We start from the raw sequence: 11,109 nt of genomic DNA, 5'->3' as shown, positions 1-11,109 counted from the left end.
TTGGCTAAGGAGCTCATATGAAGACGGTGGTCGTTCGATATTTGGTGGTCAATGCTCAGTCATCCTACAGCATACTGATCGCCAGACCGACCCTGAACAAGCTAGGAGCGATAGTGTCTACTTCCCATCTGAAGGTAAAGTACCCGTTGCCGAGCGGTGATGTAGGGGTTCTCAGGGTGCACCAGGAGGTTGCTCGGAAATGCTAAGGGGATAGTTTAAAGGCACGAAGGTGACTGTACACTGCGCAGGTAGATCAGGAGGTCCACTCCGTCGATTTAGATCCTAGAGTGAGCCATTTCGATCGTCGACCAGCCCCTGCTGAGGACATTAAAGAAGTGACAGTGGCCGAAGGAAAGAAAGTGAAGGTTGGTACATCCTTGAGTTAGGAGGACGCGGGGAAACTAATTGAAGTATTGAAAGCAAACATGTCGGCATTCGCGTGGCACGTCAAAGACATGCCAGGAGTAGACCCCGACTTCATGTGCCACAAACTGGCCATGGACCCACGTGCAAAGCCAGTCATCCAGAAGAGGAGGAAATTCGGCGAGGAGAAGCGTAAAGCCATTGCCGAAGAGACCAACAAGTTACTGATGGCAGGATACATACGAGAAATACAATACCCGACCTGGCTTGCAAACGTCGTGATGGTACGTAAGAGTAGTGGAAAGTGGAGAATGTGCACAGATTTCACCGATTTAAATAAAGCGTGCCCGAAGGATTCGTACCCTCTGCCGAATATAGACTGCCTGGTTGATGGCGCTTCGGGGTATGAACTGCTGAGCTTCATGGACGCGTATTCGGGTTATAATCAGATCCGAATGCACCCAGCAGACGAGGACAAAACCGTGTTCATCGCTGATCAAGCTAACTAGTACTACAAGGTAATGTCTTTTGGCTTGAAGAATGTAGGTGCAACGTATCAGCGTTTGATGGACAAGGTGTTGGTGAACCAGCTGGGTAGGAACGTGGAAGCTTATGTAGACGACATGGTGGTGAAGTCAATGAGTTTAGATCGGCATTTAGATGACCTGCGGGAACTATTTGAGACCATAGGCAAGTATCAGCTCAAGTTGAACCCCGAGAAATGTTCTTTTGGGGTCCAAGCGGGAAAGTTCCTCGGTTTCCTGCTAACTCATCGTGGCATCGAGGCAAATCCCGAGAAGTGCACGGCGATCATCAACATGAGGAGTCCTTCCACAGCGAAGGAGGTCCAACAGCTCACGGGAAGAATGGCTTCGTTGTCTCGTTTTCTGTCCAAATCAGCCGACAAGGCGTTACCAATTTTCCAATGTCTAAGGAAGAATAATCGGTTCGCTTGGACGAACGAGTGCGAGGAGGCCTTCACAGAACTCAAGAAATCATTAGCATCGCCGCCGATCCTGACAAAACCACGACTGAATCTCCCCCTATTGATTTATATATCAGCATCCGACCGAGCGGTCAGTGCAATTTTAATCCAAGAGCAGGAAGGCACTCAAGTTCCTGTGTATTTCGTGAGTCGGGTCCTACAGGGGGCAGAAGTAAGGTATCAGAAGATTGAGAAGTTGGCTCTTGCAATACTAGTTACAGCGCGCAAGTTAAGACACTATTTCCAGAGTTATGAGGTAATAGTCCGGATGGATCATCCGATTAGGCAAGTATTACAGAAGCCCGACCTGGCAGGAAGGATGATGAAGTGGTCTATAGAGCTATTAGAGTATTCTATCAAGTACGAGCCGAGAGGAGCAATCAAAGCTCAAGCACTAGCCAATTTCGTGATGGAGTTGACCTCTCCCGCCGATGAGGGCGAAATCGGAGAGACACAGTGGATCCTATCAGTGGATGGAGCCTTGAACCTCGGAGGAAGTGGAGCAGGGATCGTCTTGGAAGGACCGGGAGGAATTTTGTTAGAACAATCACTACGTTTTGAATTCCGAGCAAGCAACAACCAGGCCGAGTACAAAGCGTTGTTAGCTGGCATGGTGTTGGCAAAGGAAATGGGGGCGACGAGTTTGTCAGCCCGAAGTGACTCTCAGCTGATCACGGGACAAGTCGCGGGAACTTTCCAAGCGAAGGATCCCCAGTTGGCCAAGTACTTGGAAAAAGTTAAGCTCTTATCGGATAATTTTCGAGAGTTCACACTTAACCACGTACCGCGGGAGCAGAATTCGAGAGCAGATCTCCTCTCCAAGTTAGCAAGCACAAAGAAGCCGGGTGATGGAGTTGAGTTGAAGAAGATTGATGAACTTCAACACCTCCATGCTTAGGACCGAAATGCTTTGAGGTTGACTCCAAGAGAAGCTCGAAATTCTCCTTGAAGAAGCCTTCAATGGAGGAGAAGCCTTGAATGGAGGTTCGGTTACTTCAAGCTTGAAGTAGAAGCTTGATGAACCAAGACAAAGTTTGAATAAACTTTGAGAGAAACCTTAGAGAGAGAGTTCTCCACGGTTCTAGGGACTCTTGAGTGAGAGAGAAATCTGATTTCTATTCTCATAAATCTTCAAAAGTGAGTACAAGTGTAGAGAAAACAAATATATAGGGAGAGGTAGCTTGTAGGAGAAGCTATCCCTAACCATGGTTCATTAGGAACCATGGTAGGGTTAACTTAAACTCCCATGGTTTAGCTAGCTTGTAGGAGAAGCTAACCTTGACCATGGTTCACTTAAGAACCATGGTAAGGTAAGCTAACTTTACAAAGGTTTAGAAGCTTGCAAGGCAAGCTTCCAACCTTTGAAGTGAGACAAGCAATTTTCGGCCAAGGAGGAAGAAACTAGCTAGGCGGCCTTGGATGCATTTGGCTCCATGATTTTATTTGAAAAACTTTGATTTGGTTTAGTTAGGTTCATCATATGATGATGAAACTTAGCTAAATCAAATCTATGAAAAATTAGGAGCAAAATGAGTCCAATATGCAAAATTTTGTCTAGGCCCAGTTCTGGCCCAATTACTAATCACACCCCAAGCATTGCTAAATGTCACACCCTTTTCCCTACTGAAAAAATATAAAATGAATGTATAACTAGGAAGGTTAAATGGAGTTAAACTCTCCAAGTGACCTACCTTGAAAACAATATACAAACACTAACAAAAACAAATAAACTGCCTCACAAATACAAAGGCAAAAATAACCTATACAAAAGACTATTTGAAAACTATACAATATATACAAGTAGAACTAGGCATTCTCTTCATGATAGAGCATTCCAAGTGAAGATTACCTTGGGCTTGACAAGCCCACTAGTCTTTACAAGGTCCAACTCTTCCTGTATTCTTCTAGCCATAGCTCTAGTCACTAGACCCTTGGTCCATGGTCTATCAGTTCAAAAATGTGATGGATGTCAAAGGCATGCAACTCTGCACCACTCCCCAGGTGAACGACTCCACTCGATCCTGTCTCCTTGGCCATTCAACAAGTGGGGTATTGACATTCTCGGTCCATTTCCGATTGCTGTGAGATAGTTAAAATTCTTGATAGTGGCCGTGGACTACTTCAGCAAATGGATTGAGGCAGAGCCTATAGCAACCATCTCTGCAGAGAAGGTTAGAGCTTTTTTATGGAAGAATGTGGTGTGCAGGTATGGCGTTCCCCAGGTACTAGTTTCTGACAATGGGACACAATTTGCAAGCGCAAGAGTTCGTGATTTCTGTAGGCAGATCGGTATCCGAACGACATTCACCTCCGTTGAGCACCCTCAATCTAATGGCCAGGCGGAGTCGGCAAACAAGGTTATACTCTCGGGTTTGAAGAAGCGCGTCCAAGACTCAGGCGCTTCATGGGTGGAGGAGCTTCCCCGGGTGCTATGGTCATACCACACAACTGTTCATTCGTCGACCCAGGACACTCCTTTCAACTTAGTATATGGAACAGACGCCATGATCCCGATCGAAATTGCGGAACCTTCAGTACGTACTACAGCCTTTTCGGAGGAGGAGTCTGACTAGGGAAGACGGGTTGATCTGGACTTGATCGCAGAGACAAGAGAGAGTGCAAGGATAAACCAAGTAGCGGCCCAGAGAAGAGCAGCTTTCAAGTACAACACGAAGGTCGTCCCAAGAGACTTTGTTGTGGGAGACCTCGTTTTGAAGCGTGCTTAGATAACACAGATGAGGAACAAGCTGTCGCTTAAATGGGTCAGACCTTATAAAATCAATGACGTCGTCGGCAAAGGAGCTTACCGACTGAGAACCTTGGATGGAGGGATGATACCGAGAACGTGGAACGCTGCAAATCTACGCTTCTATTATAGCTAGACCTTTCTTTCCATTTGTATTAGGTGCACTCTTTTCCTAACTCAGTATTTTTTCCCCGTAAAAATATAAGGGGTTTTTGCTGAGAAGGTTTTTAATGAGGCACCACCCTTTTTCAATTCCAATAAACGTCAATACATTGTTTTCTCTCATGACTCTTAACATGTTTTATTTAAAAGGTACACAAACTCGTGATTGTCGGCAAAAGTCCGACTAGGCGAGTATAAATAACTCGAAGACACAAACTCGTGATTGTCGGCAAAAGTCCGACTGGGCGAGTATAAATAACTCGAAGACACAAACTCGTGATTGTCGGCAAAAGTCCGACTGGACGAGTATAAATAACTCGAAGACACAAACTTGTGATTGTCGGCAAAAGTCCGACTGGGCGAGTATAAATAACTCGAAGACACAAACTCATGATTGTCGGCAAAAGTCTAACTGGGCGAGTATAAATAACTCGAAGACACAAACTCATGATTGTCGGTAAAATTCTGACTGGGCGAGTATAAATAACTCGAAGACACAAACTCGTGATTGTCGGCAATTCCATACAGCCAAGTCGGGATAATGATGATTCACTTATTTGGGAATTTCAATTTTCAACTTGAACAAAATTCTCACCCATCATTCGATTCGGAATTTTGACGACTGCTTAGACTGATGCCTCACTTTCGAAAAGTTGTTGTATACGAGTCGGAAGTTTGCCGACTCCCTTCACAGTAATTTAACTTAGAAAATCCTCTAGGTTTGTCATATGAATCGGATCCCCGAAGTATTAATTTTTACTTGGAAAACTTTTACAACATGTCATGTTCATCGGCATTTTACCGACTGGATCAGCGAAATATTAATTTTACTCAGAATTCTGTAGCATGTCACGCAAATCGGAATCTGGACGATTGGTTACGTCGAATTTAGTTTTTATCTTAGAGAAATTTCCCACATTATTGCGGGTCGGCATTTGGTCGTTCGTACAGTCAAAATTCCATTCCAAGCTTATGAAATCTCACAAAATTCCGAATCGGCATTTTGCCGACCACATGGTTAAGTTATATTTAAACAAAAAAGTTTTCCAATCATTTGGGTCAGTATGGGGCCGATCGCGTGCTTACGTTTCTTTCGACTTAAAAATTTTCCATACACAATTTGCAGTCGGTACTGGGCCGATCTCATGGTCAAATGGCATCTAAACCCAAAAAGTTTCTAATTATTTCCAGTCGGTTTATCACCGATCATTTGGTTAATTATCGACTATTTTCTAGGTTATTCCGAATCGGCATGGCTACGTAAGTCAAATCAGCGTCTCACCGGTCCCCTAGTCACTCGGCCAATATCAGATTTGTTTTTCCTCGATATGAACCAAGTCGGCCATGGGCCGACCCAAGCCGCTCCATGATCGTCAAAATAAAAATACTTAGAGTTTATACTTGTTGTACCTATCAGCGTTTGACAAATTTGTTTTCACTTTTCACTTAGGGAATTTTTACTTGTTATACCAATCGGAATTTGAACGATTAGGTTCAGAAAATATCACTTTTCACTTAGAGAAAATTTTAACTTGCTATACCAATCGGAATTTGAACGATTAGGTTCAGAAAATATCACTTTTCACTTAGAGAAAATTTTAACTTGCTATACCAATCAGAATTTGAACGATTAGGTTCAAAAAATATCACTTTTCACTTAGAGAAAATTTTTACTTGTTATACCAATCGAAATTTGAACGATTAGGTTCAGAAAAAATCACTTTTCACTTGGACAATATTTTTAGTTATCCAATTGGAATTTCTAATTATTTACTTAGAAAATGTCCCACTCTCTATGAGTCGGAATTTGGGCGAGTTGATCCCTGTTCAACTTAGAAAATTTCCTCGTTTCGGCGATTTAGCTCGAAAAACGCTTATTTTAAAACTTAGAAAAACTTTGGTCGTTTGGTCGTTATCCAATTTCTTTCGGTCAATTTAAAAACTCAAAAATAAACAATGCAACAGGGAACATAAGCAAGACTTAGATCGAAATGCAAAGAAAATGTCAAACCTTCAAAAATTAAAGTTCATACATTATAGGAAACTTAGAAAAATAGAAAAAGGATATGCATAAAGTTCACACAAAACGATTACAAAGAAATTCTAAGGCAAGGGGTTATCAAACAAGTCCAATCATCTTCCGGGGGATCTACTAGTTCCCCATTCACAATTTCTTTAAAGCAGCCAAGCCCACCAAGATCTATATTGGCGTGGAGAAGCTTCACTTGACTTGTGGCAGCATCAAAACCTTGAACGAACTTCGTAAGAGAGTCCATCTTGGCCGCTTCAAGGTCCTTTTGAAGATTCTCCACCTCAATTTTCATCATGGATAAGTCATTCTCAAAGACATTAGCGGCATCGGCAGACTTGTCCCGAGACAGGCGTGTTTCCTCCAACTCTTTCTCCATCGCCATCTTCTCGGCAACCCAAGCTTTCTTCTCATCCTCAAAGGCGCGGCGACCTTCTAGCAATTTATCTCGTTCATTGGATATCCATTTGAAGTCAGCCTTGCTCTTATTCAAGCTGTCCTCCAAAGAAGAGATCATTTTCCCCTGCACCTTGGTCTCTCTCACTAGCCCCCGAATCTTGTCTTCGTTAACAAGCAAGAGAGCCGAGAGACGGTTGGTCAGCGACTCAATCCCTTTAGCAATTGAGAAAGCACTCATTTTTTCTGAGTCTTCACGGTCTCCCTCTAGCAGGTCAGTCCCACGAATATGGGCACTGTGGTTGAACTTTTCATCCCAGAAAGAAACCAAGTCACCACGATCGGTGCCGTGATCAACTGGCTCCCAATTCTCACCAAGGCAAGCGCTGATAGTCCTTTCAGCCGATTGGACCTCCGTGTCGCCCTTATCCCCTTCAGAGGCCATAATGGTATCCAAGTTGACTATCGAAATGGGTCTGTCAGTTTCGTGGTGACGCTTATGCGAAGTTTCGCCCACATTTTTCGCCAATGTCGCAGGACTCGCAACCACGACAACCCTCTCGGTGACCGACTCGCCAACACCAGCAACTTGGGAAGCCTTTTGTTGCTTCCATAACTTCATCATCTCACGAGTTCCGAAGCTAGCCATTCTATCTGCAAGAAATGCACCCGATAATTAATAATGATAACAGAGGCCAAAGATGAAATAAACAAATTTCAACATTCAAACAAGCGCAAAATACCTTTATATATTCTCAACTCTTGGGGCCTATTTTCTAGATCTAGAAGTTTCGCGGTGTTGAAAAGGGTTTTCAGGTCTTCAAGTTTTTTAACGTTCTCTCGGTCATCCTCCGGGAGTGACTCAGGATTTAGCCCACCAAAAGAGATCGGTTGCTTGTTCCAGAAAAGAGGAATCCCTCAAGTAAACCCTCGTGCCCAGGTAGGCACCGAATGCGAAAAAAGGACCTTTTAAAGTCCTTGTAGGATGATTGAAAGAGAGATAGAAAACCTCGACCCGACACACTACCCACTGAAACCCAGCTACTACGTTTGGAGACACGGGCTTCGAAGAAATAAAAGAATTTACTAGGAGTCGGTGTTATTCCGAGACTAGAACACAAAACTTCAAACCCCCTAACAAAGGCCCAACTATTTGGGTGGAATTGGGTAGGGGCTACGTTCAAGGCCCTAAGTACCCCCTTTTCGCACTCGGTAAGAGGCCACCTAACCTTAAGTTTAGCAACTAGGGTAACATAACAAAAGGTAAAACGTTCCGAGGCTGAACTAATACACATTGGCTCTTTATCCACACAAGGCTCGCACACTAGGATATTATTAGAACCCCGACTCACTACATGTTCATTATTGAAACTTTCCATGGCAGCCCAATAATTTATACAAGAGTCACACCTCAATACATCATCCTTCACCCATTCATAAATCTCCTTATAATTTACCAGTTCCATAGATTTAAAGCCTATATAACCAAACAACTAGAGCGATAGGCAAAGAACAACTACTAAGCACAATAAGTATTTGGGCGTACCTACCAAGATTTAAAAAAAAAAACACTTCCTTTCCTTTAGAAAATGCCTCAGAACCACCGTAAACCACCGTGAGGGGGCAGGGGAAAAGAAAAGCGCTTGCCGGAGAAGAAGCAAGAAAGAAAAAGGAGGGAACCAAAGAGTAAAGTAATTTGTGTAAAAAGGGTATTTATAGGGATGGAGATTCGCGCGTGGGAAAGGACGCGCGTGAAACGCCACGTCTCCTGACCTTTGGGACCCCCAACGCTTCTGCAACGCGCACCAATTGACACGTGGCACTGTCATAATGACTCCCTTCAAGCAACGGCGCTACAATGAATGCACGTCTCTTCAAGGGTAAGGTGAAGAGGCAGGCTTTGGGAACCGTTACGCATCCAACACCCCAAACGTCACTCGAATCGGATCCCGACCCCTTTTAAGCTCTTTCGCCATATTAGCTCAGGGTTGGGAGGCGTTGTGCCATACGGTCAGAGACCGCAAGACATCTCTCTATCGACGATAGCTTGACCGCACCCCAGACCGACCCGCTTAAGCCCTTTCGCCTTAATGGCTCAGGGCTGGAAGGCAAGTGTGCTGTCACGGTCGGATACCGAAAGGATGTCTCTACTTACGATAACTTAGCCCCCGCCTCGACCGGCTCCCTAAGAGCCTCTCGGTTAATAGCCGACCCTATCTCATCATTGGCAATAGGGCAAACTTGACCCTCTACTCGGCAAATACCCGACTATGCCGCTAGGCCCTAAGCCCTCTCGCCTTATAGGCTCAGGGCTGGAAGGCAAGTGTACCGTCCAGGTCGTAATCCGACCTGATCTCCCTAACGGCAGTAGGGCGACCCTGACCCTCTACTCGGCAAATACCCGACTATGCCGCCAGGCCCTAAGCCCTCTCGCCTTATAGGCTCAGGGCTGAAAGGCAAGTGTACCTTCCAGGTCGTAATCCGACCTGATCTCCCTAACGGCAGTAGGGCGACCCTGACCCTCTACTCGGTCGTAACTCGATTTCCACTCGCCTATAAAAGGGGGGTTCTCGGCATTCACCCGACTGAATGCTCAGTGCGAGTCTAATCGGTCAAAGCCCGACTCGACTTGTCCTCACTCACCCTGCACCCTCGAAATAACCCAGTCGGTCAGAACCCGACTCGACTTGCTCTCACTCACCCGGCACCCTAGAGATAACGACGGTTAAGGAAATCCCTTCATTCTCGGGGCCCAAGAGGCCCATGAACGAGGTACCATAAAACCCAAAACCCTAGAACTGAGGAGACAGATTACACTTTTGAATGCTCTGGCTTTGAGGCTTGACTTAGGAAAAATCCCTAGTCCACCCTTTGGCCGGAACAATAATAATAATTATTATTATATTAATTGTATATATTTTTAATTATATTTACACTTGTCTTTGTCTAGATAGAGAAAGAAGAAAATAGTAGAGCAATAATTAAGAGATATAAATAACATATTAAAAAAATAATTTTATAACTTCTTATTATATTCAACTACTATTAATTTTAATATTTTATAACAAATAACAATATTATAGTTACATTTATTGAAGAAAAAATATACATTATATTTCTTAATACGAGTATTACAATATTAACCAATAATTAAATTAATAAAATGATAAATAAAAAAAACAAAGATAATAAAATAAATTAAAGACAAATAAGAAAATTTTAAAATTAGATAAATATTAATTACATTTCTTAATTTCTATAAAAAAAAATCCGAAGTGCCAAAATAAAAGGAAATGAAGAAAATAATTTTATTAATGTATTTCAAGCTTTTTTATTTGTAAAAGGACAAAACTAAGACAGCTTTCTTTTTGGTGATGTAAACTAGGACAGCTAATCCTACATTTAAATAAATAAATAAATAAAAAAAGAAGAAGAATATCAAAAGAAAATATGCTATTAAAATAGAGTTTAACAGACATAAACTACACAGCTCGATTGAATACTTTTCTCAACACAGTACATATCCACAGGGAAAAGTAATAAAATAAATTGAAGAGATAAGTTAAATATATAAAACTTTTCAAAGATAATACAACTGTTGAGAAATTTTCTTACCTTGCTTCTCAATAAATTGATATACACTTGACAAAATTTGCTATTAATACCATATAAAATTCTTACTATTAAGAATTTACTACAGAAAGCTCTTACAAATTAGAAATTAATCTAAACTGGCCTCATTCCAACCCAAAATCTCACTAAAGTCTCCTCTCTTTTTCATTATTTTTACCATTTTATTTTTTCTACTTTTTTATTTGTTAATTTTATTTAGCAACAACCAATAATAAATGGATGTTAAACCAAAGCCCAGTTTAAACAAAACTTCAATACTTATACGGCCTATTAAAGGAGTGCTCCGGCCAACAAAACGAAACCATGACAAGCCCAAACTAAAATCCACACCAGTCCAAATCTGAAAGAGATAAACACGAAAAAAGGGGCTTTAGTCCAACGAAGATGAGTGCTAGTAATTAATAGCTTCTGTTTTTTACTATAATTTTTTTTAAATATAAGTAAATTTGAACTATTTTTTTTTATTTAATGATATTCTCTTTAAAATATTTATCTTTTAATAGATGAATTTTCAAAATATTATGAAATTAGTAAAATTTAATACAAATAACTAATTTTCGTAATAGAGAATGGAGAGAGTATAATTCAATACATGACGTTTTTTCTTAACACATTTGTTCTCCTAATCAAAATTTATAAAGTTTTGTGATGAGTAATCATTTTTACACCATTTTTATTCATATTATAAGTGTGTTGTAATTCATTTTTATTAAATTAAATACTTGAAGTAGGATCATTTGTAGAGATTATTAAACATCTTTCTTGAAATTCTCTATGTATAATCCGTGTATACTC

General features: G+C 41.7%; 1 protein-coding gene across 1 annotated transcript; it reads left to right on the top strand.

Moving 5' to 3' along the window:
* Positions 1–884: 884 nt before the first annotated feature.
* Positions 885–3,921, top strand: LOC109811062 (transposon Tf1-107 polyprotein). The gene is made up of 2 exons (XM_020374698.2): positions 885–2,193; positions 3,455–3,921. Exons 1-2 carry the CDS (start codon positions 885–887, stop codon positions 3,919–3,921), a joined length of 1,776 nt encoding a protein of 591 aa, XP_020230287.2.
* The last annotated feature ends 7,188 nt before the right edge of the window (positions 3,922–11,109 follow it).

Source organism: Cajanus cajan, chromosome 6 (assembly GCF_000230855.2).
Source record: "Cajanus cajan strain Asha chromosome 6, NIPB_CcT2T_4, whole genome shotgun sequence".
NCBI lineage: Eukaryota > Viridiplantae > Streptophyta > Magnoliopsida > Fabales > Fabaceae > Cajanus > Cajanus cajan.
Note: the sequence above shows the minus strand (reverse complement) of the source record. Positions and strands in the feature narration are given on the sequence as shown.

Coding starts and splice junctions, on each gene's coding strand:
- LOC109811062 (XM_020374698.2), top strand. CDS start 885: ATGTCTTTTGGCTTGAAGAATGTAGGTGCAACGTATCAGCGTTTGATG. Junction 2,194..3,454: donor AGCAAGCACAAAGAAGCCGG/GTGATGGAGTTG, acceptor AATTCTTGATAG/TGGCCGTGGACTACTTCAGC.